At 42.3% G+C, this 20,286-nt stretch overlaps 1 protein-coding gene across 21 annotated transcripts in view; it reads left to right on the forward strand.

Moving 5' to 3' along the window:
- The window catches only part of LIMCH1 (LIM and calponin homology domains 1), a 294,369-nt gene that overhangs the window by 248,437 nt on the left and 25,646 nt on the right, over positions 1–20,286 (forward strand). For all 21 annotated transcript variants that reach the window (XM_080927843.1, XM_080927859.1, XM_080927858.1 and 18 more), the window contains 4 exons: positions 2,603–2,824; positions 13,815–13,905; positions 15,579–15,742; positions 19,210–19,315. In XM_080927843.1, coding sequence (XP_080783969.1) covers positions 2,603–2,824; positions 13,815–13,905; positions 15,579–15,742; positions 19,210–19,315 — 583 coding nt within the window. The remainder of the gene's footprint in view (positions 1–2,602; positions 2,825–13,814; positions 13,906–15,578; positions 15,743–19,209; positions 19,316–20,286) is intronic.

The following is a 20,286-nucleotide window of genomic DNA, read 5'->3' on the forward strand; positions in this document are numbered from 1 at the left end:
TGCTCCCATTTCAGTGTCTTCCGATATTTCGGAGGAACATTTGGCCTGCATCTTAAGCTCCCTTGATGCCAAAGAAAAATCAGTTCACACTGTTCTTGCAGAAAAGTGGACACCATCGGTAGGAGTGGTTTGCCATCAGGGCTGGAGAGAAGTTTGTGTGACCCAAGTAACCGAGCAGTGAGTTCAGGAGACCTTCATTCCTGGACTTCAGAGAGAGCTCAAAACCTACTGCCTGACTTACATTTAAATAAATCCAAGTATCTAAATATATCTGTACCTTAAGCTTTGCTAGCAAAAAATAAATAGATAAATAAATGCTTGGCCGTTTCATCCAGATCGAATTATGATGTTTGTCGCTAGCAGGGTAAAGATTATATTTTTATTCTTCATGGCCCCGTCTTAGCTAAGAGCCTGGGATAGAAACCCAGAACATGGTAGGCATTCAGCAAAAGTGAACGAATAAATTCTTCCTGAGGTTCAAGAGAAATTGAAGACTTTTATACAAGACATGTATGTGTGTGTGCGCATGTGTGCATGTGTACCTAGCAGTGTCCACTTCCTTTCACCTGGGGCCAGGATAATGGATGATGTAACCTTCCAGGAAAGCATTATGCTGAGGCAGAACACAGGCGGGAATACATTTACATAACTGGCTGTATAGGTATCTGATCACGTCAATCAGTGATTCGATTCCCCTTATTTATGTAATTGGTTCAGTGTGGCCTCGTAATGATTAAGACAGACGAATTTATGACAGAACTTAGGCTCTGAGAAAACCTTCTCATTTTTGTTTGGTAACCTATTTCTCCTTCACTCTTTGTGTGTGTATATGTGTGTGTGTGTGTGTGTGTGTGTACACTTGCAATAGCAAGACACTTTCTTAAAAATAAATGAACAGTTGCTGACAAAGTAATATATACATAGGACAGTTGTTACTAGATTAGAGAAACAAAGCAGCTAGCTTAGAAAATGTGTGTGTGTGTGTGTGTGTGTGTGTGTGTGTGTGTGTGTGAGTGTACACACACGCATGCTCACCACAGAATGCCACTTTCTCAGAAATAAATGAGCAGTTGTTGTCAAAGTAACCTATACATAGGACAATTGTTACTAGATTAGAGAGACAAAGGATCTTAGAAAAGTGTGTGTGTCTGTGTGAGTGTGTGTGTGTCTGTGAGCACCCACAACAGCAAGACCCTTTCTCGAAACCAAATGAATAATCTGTAGCATATTTTTACAAAGAAAATAAAAAGAGTAAAGAAAGATCAAGTGATAAAATTTAAACATTGGTTTCCAGAAACCGTCTTGTTTCAAACCTGCTGCTGGGTTATTGTCAGTTTAGTGGTTCAGAATCATCCATTTAGAAAATGAAGTGAAGAATGATTAATATAAAAAGTCACATGGGTCACACCCAGTAAAAATAAGCATGCTGTTTAGCTGCTTCCATTGTATTCATGTGCCTGTGCTGAGTTGTGTTGCAAATTTCTTACAAGTAGCAGGGAACAGAGCGTGACCGGCCGTCGCACAAAGTAAAAACCATAGCTAGCACCCAGCCTTCCACTGTTCCTTGTCAAAGACCCTAGACAATCTAATAAAAACAGCCAGGAGTGTGTAAGGTGTTTCTCGAAGTCCTGAGCACTCTTTAGTTGTATGACCTCACAACAACACTATGAAGAAGGCTGTTAGGTTAAAATCTGCATTTTTGCACAGAGAGTCAGAAAGTTGTGAGGCTGCGTAGCTGTTGAGAGGCATAGTCAGAACTGGAGCACAGGTCGCCTCACAGCAGATGAGCGGCTCAGCCATCAGGAAGTTGTCCATAGGCCAGGCGAGCCCCTCCCTTCCTAAAGCTTACTGCCCCCTCCAAATATAAAATGTGAAAGAAAACATTTTAATAAGCATGGGCTTTTTCCCCCCATGGGAAAAACATAGAATTATAAAATTAAATAGAAAAATGAGGTTTATTGTAATATAACATAATATCAGAATCCTTACCCTCTATGATAACTTTATTTTTTAAAAAATTTTCCACAACAAGATAACCTATAAAATACTCTTGATAAGAAGATAGCCCCACCTCATTTATATGGTCACCAGAAAAAATACATTCAAATTCTGGAATTGCTATCACAACCTAACCCAAATATGTGGGGTTTGTTTGCATTTAGGATTCTTTGATTTGGGGGGCTGGAGGGATGGCTCAGTGGTTAACAGCACTGGCTGCTTTTCTAGAGGATCTGGGTTCAAGTCCCAGCACCCACGTGGCAGCTCACAACTGTCTGTAACTCCAGCCCCAGAGACTCTGACACGCTCACACAGAGAGCACCAACACACATGATATAAAAGGATTTCTTTAAAAAATTTTTAAGCGTGTGCCTGTAAAATAATTAGTAAATTTTTAAAAAAGATTTCTTGTGTTTCTATATTTTCAAGTGAAGAAAGCACATCAAGAGCCAGACGAACGTGCAATGTTGTCCGGTCATAAAATGGTCAGAGAGAAGCCCTTGCGTATGGCATTGACAGAGGTTTCTTTAAGGCGGTTCAGAATGTGTTTGGTCATCATCTTTGGCTGAGTAATAGCATGTCTTGTTCACCCTGGCTTTTGTAGGTAGACGGGAAAGTCAGCGTGAATGGAGAAATGGTCCACGGAGAAGAGGCAGGAAAGGGAACAGAAGGCCTCCCAGTGGCAGCCCCTGGCTCATCCTTAACCAAGTCCCAGATGTTTGAAGGTGTTGCCACGGTGCACAGCTCTCCCGTGCAAGTGAAACAAGGCAGCAACAGCATCGAAATCAACATCAAGAAGCCAGATTCTGCTCCCCAGGAACTGACAGTAAGATGCACCATTGCTCCTCGGGATTATTATATCACGTAATTGGTCCCTAGAACAAGTAGGTCATGACACTGTTTATTCATTTCTCCTTGGGTGTATCCATTGGCTCTGACCATATAGCATACTGAAGTACTCCGAACTACCAGGTTTCAGAAACAGAAACTGTTTCTAGCCTAGTGGATGAAAGTTGCGCCTTGTGTTGGCAGTGAGCTGGAATCTGCCCTAGGCCTCTTCTCAAGCTCTTGTTGCCAACTGGCAGACTTGACTGCCCAAGGCACATAGACACATCACCCCAACCTTTGCTATCTCCATCCCAGTACCCTTTCCTCTGTGTGTATGTGTGAGTGTGAGTGTGAGTGTGTGTGTGTGAGTGTGTGTGTGTGTGAGTGTGTGTGTGTGTGTGTGTGTGTGTGTGTGTGAGAGAGAGAGAGAGAGAGAGAGAGAGAGAGAGAGAGAGAGAGAGAGGTGGTGGTTGGGGGAAGGGAATGAGAGAGGAAGAGAGAAAGAGAGAGAGCCAAAGTTTTCTGTTAAAAAGGAAATCAGTATGGTGGGATGCTTCCTCCACTAACCTTAACCAAGTTCATCTGAAATAACCCTATTTCCAAATAAGATCATATTTGAAGGTCCTAGGGAGACATAACTCAGTCCATAATAATAGACTACACTTAAAGATAACATAATTTAAGGACAGTAAATTAACTTTCCTTCATATTATTGGTCTCTGGTGTTACAGAAAAACAAAGATGTCTTTAAATGATCCCTTTTCTCTCATTAAAGACATCATTAGACTTGTTAATATAATTTGAAAATAATCAGTGACAAGCTGGGTGTGGTGATACACACATGTAATTCCAACATGTAAGAAGCCAAGACAGGGGCTGAAGAGATGGCTCAATGGTTAAGAGCACTGGCTGCTCTTCCAGAGGTCCTGAGTTCAATTCCCAACAACCACATGATGGCTTATAACCATCTATAGTGAGATCTTGGGCGCTCTTCTGGCATGCAGGTGTACATTAAGATACTTATGCACTAAATTTTAAAAATATATTAAAAAAAGAACAACAACCCAAGACTGTCCTATGCTAAGTTTAAGTTCAACCTGAGTTCTATAGTGGGACCCTGTCTCAAGATGAGTGGTTCTGTCAAACCTTACTCTTATCTTTGATCTCTCCACCCCCTCTCTCATACACACACACACACACACACACACATACACACACACACACAAACACACACACACACACACACACACATACACACACACACACAAACACACACACACACACACACACACAAACACACACACACATCTATTTTCTACCTATCTATTTACCAACCCATATACATTTATGTATGTTTTTACTTTTAAAAAAACAAAAACTATTAAAAGTACAGCTAATTTTTACTGGCTTAAACTTCTAAATTCAAGCTCATCTGAGGCAATGAACCAGTCTTTAATGAACAAGCCGTAAAGCGTAGGGTAATTTAATAACAGTGGACATGAGACTCAATCTGGTCCAAGGCTTGCCGCTTAGGAGTATGCCAGGGCATCAGGGGGGTTACGCTTCCACGGATCTCCCACCAGAAAGGCTCTGACTGGTTTGCTTACCCGACCCAAGCTGGCGGCGCCCACAAAGATGCAGCCTAGGTCTGGGGGTACAGGCTGCTCACACCAGCAGCTCACATCCTACTACGCTCCTTTCTAGCATTTGGGTTTGTATGACAGTTCGAGGATGAAGACATTGTTGAGGTTTCCTCAAAGGCGTGGTTTGGAGGTAAACCTGCTCCCCGCCTCCTCCACTCAGCAAGACGTGCCTTTTCTCCAAACCACATGCTGGACCGGAGGGTGCTGCCCTTGTTCGGCCATGCTCTGTGATAGAGACTCTGATGGGAAGAGACAGAGGTCATATCTTCCCAGTGCTGAGATCCAGGTGAATGCTCAGTCCCACCTGTGGGCTGGAATGTCACTTCCACCTCTGGGAATGCCTCACACAGCTGCAGAATTGGAGCTTCCCGGAGGGAAGATCTTAACTAGTAAGATAACATTCACGGCTGCTCCTACACTTAAACCAGAAACCCCTGAATCCTTAGACACCATAGGACTGGGCTTGCCCTTCTGGGAATGTTAACAATTCTCCTTCCCCACCCCGGCTTCTCCGGAGCATTTTCTAGATTCCTCTCATTCTGAAGGGATTACGTACCCACTAAGTGACTTAATTTAAGAGAAGCAGCAGTCATGATATGAAATAAATCATGTGATTTCAGAAGCCTGTGAGTTCCCATAAGGGGAACTCCAAAGGAAAGGGGACCTTATGGCCTTTCCTCCCTATCGTCAGCATGATGCTAGGAAGCCTTGGAATATAGGCCCAAACTCATGGGCAAGCCTGGGGGTTTCTTTCTTTTTTTGAGTGTTTTTTAGTACCAGTTAGGAGTAATTTCTAGTTGTGTAAATTTGAATGTTGCAAACAGGGGGTGGTATTTCTGGTCTGATGTCTAGTAGAGTGTACTCTTAAACTTCGGCAGGAGTTTTTCCATAATTCTCTAAGTGGATCTGTCTGTCTGTCTGTCTGTCTTTCTTTCTGTCTATCTGTCTACCTATATCTATCATCTATCTATCATCTTTCTACCATCTGTCTGTCTATCCTCTATCATCTATCTATCCATCTACCTATCTATCTATCTATCTATCTATCATCTATCAATCAATCATCTGTCTATCATCTGTCTCCCTTCACTATTATGCATGTGTGAGTTTGAATGTGTGTGTGTAAAGTTGTTAGCTGTGTTATGTGGAACTTTGGCTCACTACTAGAAAGTCCTTCGTGTGTACTAGTTACTTAAGATTCTATCCTTTTCCACTCAAGCATATTGTCTCTTTAAAAAAAGAGGAGTTTGCTTTGAGAAATCTGAATCCTTATTTTACTTCCATTCTGTTATTCCAAAGAAGCAAGCTGCTTTATTCATAGTGAAAACGTGGGGTGACTTGCTCCTAGTGAAGGGTAGTGGCTCTCTTGAACCAGGATGCTGTACTTCCAAGCCTCCCAAGGATGGATACCGGGTTGTACTTGCCTTTTCTTTCTGACACATTTTCTCAGTTCCATGGGGCTGTCAAAAGAATAGTGTTCTTTTTAAATCGTGTCTTTCTTCCAAAAACTGCATTCTCAAACGAGACACTCTCTACAGAGGAGTAGCCTCACCCACCACTAAAATGTCACAGTTGCTTTAGGACAAGTTGGAACTGTTCAGAGGGCACAGTGGCAACAGTGGGCAGGAGTGTGGATTGAGAATGTGAGGTGAGCCCCAGGGAAGGGAGGCAGCGATGCTCTGGAGTGGGAGTGGCCGCCCTCAGGCTGATGTGGGCACATGATGGCCTGTCACCTCTTTCAACTTTCTTCCACTCCATCTTCCTCACGGGATGCTGCTGAAACCATGCTTCTCTTCCTTTATAGTTGGGAGTGAACTCAGATCTCTTGAGATACTTAGGCTGTATCCACAAAGGCTATCCCATTCCAGACCCTCCTGCTAGGCTCAGCTCTATAAGAATAGGATTATAATAATGACCACCATGCACCTGCAGGCCTGCTTACTGAAGACTGAGTGAATACACACTCTGTGTCCAAGTCGTTAAACTAGAAATAAAAAAGAAGCAAGATATGTATCTTTTTCATGAACTAGAGAAGTTTATGAAACAGTATGTAACTAAATGCTAGGTTATAGACTAAGAACACCTGAATATAAGATGGCAAAGAATAGGTAGGATCGGTGTAAATAGGATGCATTCTGGGGAAGTTTTATGTGGGATGTGGACTTTGAGGCCTGACCTTCACTGTGGACATTTGATTCAATTGGGGGACAGAGGCAGCTGTTCCACATAGTGCGGATATTAGAATGAACAGACTCCAAGAGAGAGGCCAGGTGGTGTTGCAGACTAGATACTGTCCTTTCCAGACAGAGACACTGGTTCCCTTCCCTCCCTGTTACTTGTGAGATCTTTCCGAATTTAATTTCTCTCAGTATCTCTGTTAGAAGCCAATAAAAACCTAGCACCTTGTGTTTCAAAATACCAGCTTCTGTCAGAAGATCCTGTGGTGACACACATATGGGGTCCTAAGACTACAGAGTTGGGAAGGAATTTCAATGTTTTCCTAAGCTGAAGATAAATCGATCCTATGCTTGTAGCCTATTGAAAGATGTGCTTTCTCTTCATGATGTTCAGTATCGATTATCAGCTTGATAGGTTCTGGGATCACCTTGGAGACAAGCCTCCAAGTATGTCTCCATTGGGTTAACTGAGGTGGGAAGGCCCACTCCAGATGTAGATAAATACAAGGGAGAAAGGAAGGAAGCCGAACGCCAACATTCATCTCTGCTTTCTTCCAGCATAGGCAGTGTGACCAGCTGCCTCGTGCTGTGTTCCTGATGCCATAATGAACTGCACCCCCTTAACCCGTGAGTCCAAAGCAGCCTCCCTCCCTTACGTTTTTTTCACCGTGTATTTTTATCACAAGAGAAGTAATTAATACAGTCTTCCTCAAAGCTATCTTCCATGGTAGTGCTGGTGGGTTTTGTCCATTGTCCTCCAACTTGCATTTGGATCTCTGCTTGGTGGTCTGAAAATGATTCTCTCCTAAACTACCTCAAGAACTCCATGTAGTAGGCCAAACATGACCTGACCATGATTAAGTGTCTGACTTCAGTTTGTGTGTAGAAGTAATGGAATACTGTTACATATACTAATACATGTCAGGTAGTTAGTGTGAGGTTGCACATCTGCCCAGCACTTAGCTGGAATGTCAAGGTGACTTGTAGACTACAGACACCCTTACTTTTCATATGACCATAAGCAAGTGTAAGGTAAAATAGATTTTCCCTAGAAACACAAAATAGGGAGAGATATAAAGATTGGGGAATTTATATAAGATTATCACAATTACCATTTTGTGCAGATGTGAATTTTATATGCATGAGATGGATAGATTACTTGTCTTCTTCCAGCTGCTCATGGCGGTCAATCCAGTTCATTCCCTAAAAGCCATGCAGCTGTGACCAGCTCTCTCTAAAAGACCCTATCACTGCTGCTCTTCCCCTGGCTCTTTCTGTATCTGTTGTGTACCCCTGTCTTGGCTCCCAGGATTCCACTCTCCAGGCACAGTGATCCTCTGTCACTCCATCTCCTGAAGGTCGACCAGATCTCTCTCTGGCACTCACTCTTCCTAAATGGTGGGAGCCCCAGTGATTGGTGGCAGTCCTTGTGGGCTGAGCCAAGCTCAGCTCTTGGGTATCTCAAGCACTCCACGAGCTTTTCTCTGAGTGATGAGGTGGGTTTGTTTGTCCCTTGTCTTGAAAAAGCTTGTGGCCTTCCTCAAAAAAAAAAAAAAAAAAAAAAAAAAAAAATCAGCACTTTCTTTCTGTTTTCTAAGCCAGGGGAACAATCAGATCTTTCTTGCTCCTTCAGCTTCTCAGTGAGAGCAGGGTCAAGGCATCTGAGTAGGCGCTGTTGGCCTTGCAGTTGATACCAACTGCAGATTCCTTTCGGGTGTCAGATATTGACAGACATCTCTTTAGAAAGTGTTTTTCCCCAACCAGAAGTAATCTTAAAGTTGGTAGATTAATGTTTTTGAAAAAAATCTATTAAATACTAACCTATATTTGCATATAGAATTGTGCAGCAATTTCAAGATGATATGCATCAGAGGAGATAAATTAAACCCGGCCCATCTTCAGTGATTTGAAAATCATCATGTAGATAGCGTGGTCTGAGTGGGGTGTGTGTGTGTGTGTGTGTGTGTGTGTGTGTGTGTGTGTGAGAGAGAGAGAGAGAGAGAGAGAGAGAGAGAGAGAGAGAGAGAGAGAGAGATTTAAGGCATGGAGAATCAGACCTCCTGGCTTGCTGATTCTCCTTCTAGAGGTGACAGATTCTTAAGGTAAAAGGAGAATCGCATGCATAGCATATGTGGCACTGGGTCATAGTGCCAGGGCACAAATACACTGTTTGCCAGGCTTGAGTCCAATTAGTCAAGCCTGGAGCCAGAAAATCCATTGCCATCCCAGAATAGTCCCAGGAAGGGCCTTGGATATCACCATTGAAACAATAGGGGTCATACGATGGGCTGGAGCTTAGGTCTTAAGCTGGCTCTTACCTTTTTGCCTTAGGCTGCTGTCCATCCTTGAACTGAGCTCTGCCAGTCTGCCAACGCTGCAGTTCAGGGCAGCAGCCGGTAGCTAGGTAGATTTTGTGGCTAAACCGTGTGATTCTGAAGTCAGAAATCTGTCACCTACTGCCTCTGGTCTTGGGGCTGAGTCAGGCGGTGAGGCTAGTTTGGATGGCGTTCCTGGTGAAGTGGAAGCCAATTCCTGGCTTGGCCTCGTGCAAACCTTTCTGTGTGCTCATTCATTCCCGTCCAGGACTGGGTTTTGTTTGTTTGTTTTGACCCTTGAAAAAAGTGTTTCCAGTCAGAGGAGGAAAGACCTGTCTTCTGAGCTGTAACCAAAGGGAAGCACGGGTTAGAAGGCACATTTGCCAGCAAGGGTATATTTTAGGAGCAAACCTCTGACTCTGTCAGGGCTGGTGAGGACTGCCAACTTTGAACTCATTTCCTTGGATGCGATGCCATTAATGCAGAAACAAGCACTCGGGATGAAGAAGCCAGACTCAAGTTAATTAAACCAGCTTTGGGAATTCTTCTTGATTACAGATGGTCTTTGTGTGTTACAGAACTCAGAAAACGTTATAGGAAATTATAAAGTGCCCATTATGTTACCACTGTTTTAATTCATTTTTTAAAAATAGCTTTAAAATAGCCCCCCTCCTTCTTTCTCTTGGTGCATAGAAAGAGTTTTTTAAGTTGAGTTACAGCCACCTTTTTTCTCTCTATCAATTTCCCCTGAATATTTTGCCAGTGGTGGCTTGATTTGGGTGAACAATATGTATTTAAAGTGAGCGTTTGATCACGGGTTTCGCAGATGATGCATTTATTCCGGAGTGACATTTGTTTTCCACCCTTGGCACTCTGAATGTCTGGCTGGCTGGGGACAGGACGGTCTTGGCTGCTTTGGAGATGACTGAACTATCTCCTGCCCTGAAGGATTCCAGGAAGTTCTAGCCTTCTGCTGAATAATGAACAGTTGGTACAAGATGAAAATGGGATAGAAAATGGCAGTTTAGATGGTTCTGCAGTGAACATGAAAGTCTCGGGTACTTAGTTACTTTATTGGGTCAAAAACTCTAAATGCCGAGAGACCACCAAAGGTAAATATGGCTCCAAGGCCACCGATTATTGGCTCAGCTCAAGGTCTTCACCTCTCGTGCCTACTGGCACTGGGACTTTTGCAAGCCACTTACCCTCAGTCTTTGTGAAGGGAACTGTGCTGATACTGCCTAAGTTCACTCTGATGGCTAAGTGCTATCGCCCACATCAAGGGCCTCAGCAGCAATGGTGCCTGCGAAATGGGCTAAATATCAATCACGATAAATATTAATCATGATAACCATTATGGAACCATATTGGATACCAGGATGTAAGTTCTTAATCATTATTTCAGGGCGAAATACTTTAGCAATCTGAGACGTCTCAAAGGTAGATTACCTGTCAGCCAAGCATGACTACAATATTACTGAAACGGGATGTACCGGTTACGTAACCCTAGGGGAAGTAAGTAATGCTGGCAGATCACACCCTGTTAGCATTGTGCGTGGTGTTGAACGGGCTCCAGCAAGGTTCTTGGATCTCTGAGTCCACTGGGACACTGTCTGTGTCTCAGCGTCTGCAAATCCAGACTGCTCCCTCCTTCCACAGTGTGCCATGTTTAACAGTGTGTTTTCTTTCTTCCTGGTGCCTAAAATAACACAGCCTGAATGGGATGGCCTCATAGATTGAATAAGTTATGTGCATTTTCTGTTCATTTCTAGGATACAGGCCCAGCTTGTAGTTCCTCTGCCTCAGCGATTGGAGACATGAGTGTCCTCAAGAGACTCTCGCTCATCAGTATTTAGCTGCAAATTTGTTTTCCAGCCTTAAATAGTTTTCTATAATTTAATATGTTTGGAGAAGGAAGCTAAGAATCAGTAGTCCAGCCAGTATTTTATATGTTAACACAATAAAGCAGAACTACCATGGCGTATTAATGTGTCTAGTTGTATTAGAGTGAACTTTAGGTTAAAAAGCCTAACTTATTCCTTGATAATGTTAGACTGCTTGATTTTCAGAAACTCCTATAAATATGAGTGCAGACGCATACACATGCACACACACATACACACATGCCATATACACACAATACCATATATGTAACATGCGGACACGGCACACGCATACATATGCAGACACATATAAATACATACCATATACACACAATACCATATATAACATGCACACACACATACACATGCATACCATATACACACAATAACACATAGATATAACATATACACACATATGCACAAACACACATATACGTTGAGCCTCTGTATAATAATGAGACTTTGGTTGGTTATTTTCATTAATCATATTTCTTAAAGGAATTCAATTCAAGTTTGTTGGTATTAGAAGATGTTTAAAGATGCATTAAATAATATTAACGTGGAGGTTATTTTCTGTCTGTGTGTTTTTCAATAAGCAATGTTTGGGGGCATTGTTTTTTTTTTTTTTTCTCTTTGTTTTTTGTTTGTTTTTGTGATACTGAGGATCAAACCCAGAGCCTTCTGTAAGCCACGAAAGCATTTTACAGTTTGTCTAACCCCTAGGGCTCTTCAATTTCACTTGTCTCACTAATTTGGCCTAGGCAGGACTTAAACTGTGACCTCGCGCACCCCAATTGACCTACCTAGGGTTTGAAAGCCAGACTCAAGGCATAAGTCTAAAGTCCCAACTGTTTGAGAGGCTGAGGCAGGAGGATTGCAGTGTCTTTCTGGCTATGAAGTTAGTTCAAAGATTGACTGAGCAAGACCCCGACTTCAATAAATAAAGTTCTAAGAGCAGGGTGTGGCTCAGTGATGGGCTGTTTCACTTACATACAAGAAGTTCTGCTGAATCCTTGGTACTGAAAAAGGGAAAAATACATTTTTACCTTGATCATATGCTTTTTCCAACTTGATATATTATCCATCATTAGAAAACTCCAGCCTCATTATGAGTATTTCAAAATACTCCATCCTCCAAAAGAAAAAGTATGTATTCCCCATTAGATACTATTGTAAAAATCTGTTAGAAGTTTGAAAGATTTTGGCTTAGAATTCTATTTTTTAATTAAAAACTTTTACATTTGTTTATTTTGTGTGCATGTATATATAAACATATGTATGTATGTATGTATGTGTATGTGTCTGTATGCATGTATGTGTGTATATATGTATTGTGTCTGTATGCATGAGGGCACAATCGTGCCATTGTGTGCTTGTGGATGTCAGAGAGCAATTTGAGGGAGGTGGTTTTCTCCTGGGAGATATTTTATGAAGTATTCAATAATGCCCATTCTGAAAATCAATATTAGCTTTCATCTATAAACCTTTTAAAGTTTATGAAATGTTTTATACACACTAAAACCTCAACTTTAGTCTTTTACATAAAACTTCTACTAAAAAAGAATTGAATACATCACAGAGTCATTAACTTGCTGTCTTTGGCACGAGACTTCCAGATATGTTTGGTTTAACCTTTCTCTTTTACTGAGCAACCAAGATAAGAGGAAAACTTTGGACTTAACTCTAGAGTCAGTTCCCCATAAAGACAGTGTAAAACCTCACTAATTTTTTTTTCTGATCGTAGAGCATTTATAACATATAAAAGTGTATGCAGGGAAAGGGGAAATATCATTCCAAAATATAAACACATTAAAAAAAACACTATTAACATTGCCTATTTTCTTGAGGTTGTACATTCCTATTTTTATTGGTTTAGTTAGCATAAAATAGTGGGCCTCATAATGATATTTTTATACACACACTGTGCGTGGCTCCAATTTCTCCTCCCTTATTGCTATCTGCCTCCATCCTCCCCAACCCTGCCAGTCTACTATTTAGCCACGTTTGCCTTTATGCCACATATACATATATATGCATAGATATGTATGTGTGTGCACATACGCCTGCGTATATAAATGTGCACATTGCATATTTTAATTTATACACTAAGATATACATGTATATATACATAAGCATTTATGCAATCTTGCATATGCAGACATAATGCTATGTATATGTGTGTGTGTGTGTGTGTGTGTGTGAACCTTAAATATTTTAACTCTACACTAAATAACAGTAATCGTCACACATCACTACTGTATAGTAGGTTTCCTGTGTTTGCTGTCTTCTTTGGCAGTGCTTGGGATCAAATAAACCCAGGGCCTCCTGAACGCTAGGCACCCAGCTCCCACTGAGCAATGTCCGCAGCCTGCTTAGCATCTTATTTTCAGTGACTGTGAAGTGTAGTACCTCCCTTTATGGCCCTAAGCAATTCATCCAACCATTCCCCATCTGTTGAACATTTAAGTTGATATGCAATTTATTTTTAATCATTAGGAAAATAAACGCACGCATGTGACAGCACGATGCACTGCTGTGACAGAGAGGTGGTTTCTGTGGTGTGGCAGTGAAGGAAACTGAAGTTATGAAGACCCCTAGTGGAAAGGGAGGGAAGTCAGAACGAAAGAGAAGAGCAATCTACAGAGAACCTCTTACCGTGTTCAGAGCAACAGGCCCCTGTGCCAAGGACGGCCAACTGAGAAGTGGCCGTCCTTTAAAAATCAAACACAATCCACTCTGCTGGTGATGACAGCCAACTTGAAAGGATTCAGGGGTGGCTAGGTGGTAACTTCACTTTATAAAGTTCGGTGGAAGGACCAGGGAAGGACGGAGGGTGTGCCCACTTGTTCTGGCTCACAAACATCTCTTTCCAACAAAGTAGACTCCCAACATAGAGCTGCTCGGAGACAGTTTACCTGGGCAGCCCACCTTGTTGATTTATTCAAGAGAGGGGGGAAAAATCTTTTTCAGGCAGCCTCTGAGGAAACGGAGTCGAACGGCCGAGAGGATGAGAACAGTGAAGAGAGGTCAGGGACGCCGGATGTGGAGCCGGACGCGGCAGGTTTGTTTTATAGCCTGCTTGTTTTCCGGTAAACCGTGCTGAGTTGCGACGAAATGATGCCGGGTTTTCTTGCTAAACTCAAGGGGAGTGTCGGGCTCTGTGTGGTTGTGCTGCCACCTAGAGGCTCTGGGGGGAAATTCGGACTGTGAAATGTTGCTGTGAAAATAGGCAGTCCAGCTTTGTGTCCCTGTGTGTGTGTGTGTGTGTGTGTGCGCGCGCGCGCGCGCGCATGTGCGTGTGCACGCTCTGTTATTTTATTCCCTAAAACGGGTTTGTCTTAGTTGCTTTGTGGTAACTATGATAAACATCACCTTGGGGGAGGAGAGGAAAGGGTTTGTTTTATCTTAGAACTCCCAGATCACAAAGGGGATTGGGGCAGGAGCTCAGGTCGGGGACCTGGAGGCAGGAACTGAAGCAGAGACCACAGAAGGACACCCCCCCCACACACACACACACACTGCACGCTCAATTACCTTTCCTATACAGCATCCGAGACCCACCTATGTAGAGTGGGTGAGCACTCCTCACACAAGGCTGGGTCCTCTCATATCAATTAGCGATCAAGGGCATGTCCTTACAAGTCCCAAGGACATGCCCGCAAGCCAGTCTGACCAAGGCAGTTCTTCAGCCAACATTTCCTCTTCCCCTGTGTGTCAAGTTGACAACCTGGATTAAGCATACCCAGGGTCAAATTCATTAGCACACCATCACAGCAGCAGATCAGCCAGGCACCAAATATACAGAATAATGGTGACGGTGGTGTAGCTTGATAGGAGAATATGTAAAGCCCTAGATATTTTTTTTATAAGAATTTTTACACATTCCTTTTGGTAAGTATGAAAACTCCTTTCCCAACACCAAATTATTCATTAACTACAAACAATAGGGTAAAAATTTTCCAGCTCTACCAGGCCTCCACACATGATCATACCCCTTCACCGAGTGACCTTTCCGCCATCTCTAAAGTATATCCAGTGCTTTAAATATCAGAGAACAGCTCCTTTCTCATGCTTTCTGTCCATCTGCCCCTCAATTCCTAACACAATCCCGTTAAGAAAATGTAATTTGAAAACAGAAAGGTTTGGGGGTGGAGAGGTTAGCTCAGCGGGCAAAGTGCTTGCTGCATAAACCTAAGCACCCGAGTTGAGGTCCCCATCAAGTTTGAGAAAGCTGAGCACCATGCCTGTAACCCCAGTACTCGTGGGGCAGAGACAGGTGAGTCCCAGGGACTTGCTGATCAGCCAGGCTACCCAGAGAAAGGAAGCTACTGTTTCAGTGACAAATTCTGCCTCAGAAAATAAGGTGGGGCTATGGAGGAAGATGTAACAGGGGAAGCCGGCCTCTGGCCTCCAGGTTAGGGCAGAGGTAAACACAACAGGAAAAAGTTAGTTTGTCACTCAGTCAAAAGCACAGTCAGGTATGTGGACATTCTGTTATCTGCTCCACTGTCACTAAACCTTTTATGTCACAAGCTACTCAGGGGTGCATGTCTTTCATAGTAGGGCAGTTTGGAGAGAATCCTGCCATCCTGGGACCCTTTGCTGTGCCCCTGTAGTGAACTAGCTTGTCATCAGGAGGAGGACTCTGATGAAAGGGTCCCGGTGACTTTGAAAGAAAGTGGTCCTTTGTGTGATTTCCTTTTCCTTCCTTTTCCACCTGTGACCACCTTCCAGAGCCACAGCATTTTACAACAACCGTGACTCGGTGCAGCCCAACCGTGGCCTTGGTGGGGTTTTCTTCCAACCCGAAGCTCAAGAATGAGGTGCCAGAAGAACAAGACCAGAGGAGGCCAGAAAACGAGATGAGTGGGAAGGTGGAGTTAGTGCTGTCGCAGAAGGTGAGGTCACAGTAGGGGAGGAGTGTAACCCAGAGGCTGAGGGGCTTCAGGCAGCCTTGAGACACTGCATGAGCCTGGGGCAGCTGCAGGCTGGCCTTCTGACTTGTCTTCAATCTGTAGTTCTCTCTAAAAACTATACTGTATGTTCATTACACACACACACACACACACACACACACAAGTACACACATTGTAAAGAAACACCATGACCAAGGCAACTTATAGAAGAAAGCGTTTAATTGGGAGCTTTCTTACAGGTTCAGAAGAGGAGTCTATGATCATTTTGGTGGGGAGTTCGGGATCAGGTAGGCGGGCATTATTCTGGAACAATAGCCAAGATGTTAAATCTGATCTATAAACAGGAAGGAGAGAAAAGAGAGAAATAGAGACAGACAGACAGAGAGAGACAGACAGACAGAGACAGAGAGAGACAGGTGGGGAAACTGGGCCTGGCTGTGGGCTTTCGATACCTCAAAGCTGACACGTAAATGACACACTTTCTCGAACAAGACCACACCTCCTAATCCTTCCCAAAACTATTCCACCAATAGGGAAGAAGCATTCAAATATCTGAGCCTGCAGAACCCAATCTTACGCAAACTAGTGTGGAGAGAGAAAGAGGGAAAGACAGACATTTGCATTACAAATATAGCAAGTACCACAGAATGCGCAAACACATTTTAAATGTACAAGCAAACAGAATGAGCGAGGGGTGGGGAACTGAGGCAAGGCAGGCTGTATTAGCAATGCCTCCAGCATTGACAATTTTGATTTAATCCTAAAGATAATTCTATTTAAATTTAAATGTGAACATGTTGGAGAATCCTGTTAAACTCAGGCTTCTGCTTGCTGTTGATGGACTTTCTGGTTTGTTTCTTAACCTGACACTTAGAAATATTCTCTTTCCATTGCGTACCTACTTCCTAGCAGTGCTATTATAGATACCACGGGGTAAATAACAAGCAGAAATAACATAAAATAACTTATGATACAATGACCTCTTGCATTAAATGTGGTTCATACTTAGAGTCTTGTTTATAGCAGTTGGGGTTTGTTTTTAAATACCAAGTCTAAAAGTACTTTACCATTTATCTCAGTGGTTGATTTCTAAAGAATTTTAAAACTATGGAGAACATTCCAGACCAGATGGGCAGACTCTCTGGACACATGGACCTGATGTCTGTAAAAGCTCTGGTTAATCCTAATGACCCCCAAAATGGAGCCAGACTTGTACAGTAGTCAGATTATTTATGGCAATGTTCCACCCTTTAAAATCAACCTAAATACAGATTTGACCTTCAAGAGGAAAATGTACTCCTTGATTCTGTTTCATACAGAACTCACTCAGACACATTGACTGTGCACACACGGTGCACATACTAGGCACTGGATATTTGATAGGGAACAGGACACGTCACCTAGCATCACAGAGCTGAGTGGAGTGTCCTGTTGTCTGGTGCATTTTCAGTATTTCAACTTTAGTGGCTCCCTGCTTTTATGCAGAGAGAATTACTGAGCAGTCTCGAGGTCTATAGAGCATGACAGAATCACAGGTTTCGCAGTAGGCAGGACCTCCATCTTTGCCATTTGTCCCTTATCTGCAATATGCGTGTAATCATTACTGAGAGATTATTCTAAACTCACTTCTTTCACATCATTCTAACCTGAAAGGAAAACTGGAACATTTCTAGACTTTAGATCGAACCAAACTAAATGACTGCTGTAACTTGAGTGTCTTCCCTACCGTCCCTCACCTCTGTCCCCGCATCAGTGCGAGCCATCTTTGGACTGCCCGTTTCGTGCCCAACCACTACAGGGAAAGCCCTCTCCAGGTTTCCATGTTGTTTCTCTGCTTTATTTGTTTTTCTGTCATGGCTGTTTAGTAAACACGAGTCACAGAATGGTCTTGGTTTTTTTTTTAAGCATAAAATAAATATCCAGGATTTTCAGGTTATCCTTGGTATCAAATGCCACCATGTCTACACTTCTAAAATTCCATGGTTCCAAGTTCAAAAGCTCTGATAGTTGGTTAGCAAATGGAATGATGACCTGTAGGGCAACAGTTTTCACACCTCTCCTCCCTGTTAAGAGTTCTCAGCATCCATAGCATTCAGAACAGGTGGGTCATAGCCACCCATAGCTCCATTCCTAGAGAGACCCAATACCTGTGGCCTTTGTGAGTACCTGTTGCACACACACACACACACACACACACACACACACACACACACACACACGAGAAAGATTATAAGTAAAAAAATATAGGTAAAATTATATTATATAAAAATTATAAGTAAAAATATTTAGAAAAGTAAAAGACCAGGAATATTGTGAACTTTGGTGAAAGTCAGACCTTAAGTATTCGCTGCATGTTGAATGCTGAGTTCTGTACGGCCGTCTGGTTCAGCAATGCTGACCAAAGTGGCTGACTGTATTTTCTTCAAGATTCTCTTAGAGTTGAATAGGTTCCTAATAGAGAAAAATAAAGCACAATAGGAATAAATGAATGTTGGTAACCTGAGGTCACATTAGCCATGGATAGCTCAGATACCAAATAGAGATGAAATCAGAGTTAGCTCCTGTGACGGCAAAGAGATGAAATCAGAGTTAGCTCCTGTGACGGCAATCTGTCTCTAGCAGTAAATTGATTAATGGTAACAAGACAGCAAGAAGGTTCTTCTGCTCAGAGACTTTAGATTAAGGAAAAACAGATAAAATTAAGTAGCAATAATACAAAAAAATCTTAATGCAAACATACAAATTTTTAATGTCTGTAATCTTATAACTATTTACCATAAGGACAAGTCATCTGGTGTGCCTCACAAACTCCTCAAGGACACCCCTGTGGTGACACTGTTTGATTCTAGCTATTTTTGGCAATATCTCTTTGTCAAAACGCACAGTATATTGTGTATTACATAACTTTGTTGGGGAGTAGAGTACTGTGTTTAGCATAATGTCCACTAAAAGTAGTGTTGCTTTAATGCTTAGCCTTATAGCAAGGATGGTTTTAATCCTTGTCTGTGGGTAACAAGTTTAGCTGGGTATAATAACTAGACCCGAAGCCTAGAGTGGTGGTGTACACTTTTAACCTCAGCACTTAGGAGGCAGAGCCAGGTAGATAGTTGAGGGTAACCTGGATTACATAGCAAGTTATAGCCAGAGATGCATAGTAAACCCTGTCCAAAAAAAAAAAAAAAAACAGGAAGTAAGGGAGGAAAGGCTCCAAATGTCTTCTGAGATTGAAGAAGAGGGCATTCACCACATTTTAATCCCCTTATTTAATTTCTAAGGAAAACCATCCACTCTATTAATTCATAAAAGTGTGAAAAGTTTTTAGGAAAGGAAAATTCTATTGTAGAAGGAAGCATTAAGGTTTACCGACTTAATTAAATAGTGGTGCTATAAGCTCTGTAGGTTAATTGCCTGACACTCTTCCTAATGTTCATGTTGTTGCTGTGGTCCAGGTGGCAAAGCCAAAATCCCCCGAACCGGAAGCAACCTTGACATTTCCGTTTCTCGACAAAATGCCTGAAACCAACCAACTACATTTGCCAAATCTCAGTTCTCAAGGTAAGGGGAGGTGGGGTTCTCTTAGATCTTCATAATCTCCTGAGCTCACCTGTGGTAAAATACTCTTCACGTAAAATCTGTTTGCATCCTTCATGAGATCCCTTGGCTGTGTGGTTTACTAGAGTCTGTGAATTATGAATTTCAGACCGGAAAGCTGAGATACATTTTCTAATTATTGTGGGAACCCCAGGCACTGAGTCTACCCTGTAGCCAGGCATTATGGGAGAACAGGGTTTGAGTATGTGTCGAGACTTTCTTCAAACTTGTCTCATCCGGGCTCCAAAACATGAGAAGATAACTAACAAAATAATTAAACTCAACTTGTATTTCGAAAAGCTTATCTCTGAACATTATATAAACTTTATTTTTGTTCTATAGTATGTTTGGGTATACATAATGACCACTGTACTTACTCAAGCCAAAAGTTTACTTTTTCAAAAAAAAATTCTTCATAATGAGCATTTAATAGTTTTGAAAATGAAAAATAAAGTACATGAAAACATTAAAGATACATCTTCAGTATTGTGTAATCACACGCACACGCTAAGGTTATGTTTTAATATGTTTAGCATATAACATAGTTGGGTTGTATTTTTAGTGTGTTTAGTGTATTTGCCATATTTTAATGTTTGATATAATGGAGGAGGTAACTTCTAGAAATATGGGTGCTGAAGGCCTGTTAGAGATTGTGCTCACTCCCACTTTGTGGACCATAGATAGGTTATGAACTCACCTTTTATCCTTTAAGGACACAACTCCATGCCCTTTATCGTCCTGGGAAACCCAGATGCCCATTTGACTGCAAAAGACTCTTAGAAATGTGATCCAGGGAAGATGGCAGGCCAGGGACCCTGCCGTCCTTAGAATTATTTCTCGAGGTGGACAGACCAAGGCTTCACCAATGCCAAGTCCTTTAGAAACAGCTAACATGGGAGGCAGGACCAGAAGATTCCATGTTCTGCTCTGCTGAC

This window comes from Micromys minutus (genome assembly GCF_963924665.1).
Source record: "Micromys minutus genome assembly, chromosome: 1".
NCBI lineage: Eukaryota > Metazoa > Chordata > Mammalia > Rodentia > Muridae > Micromys > Micromys minutus.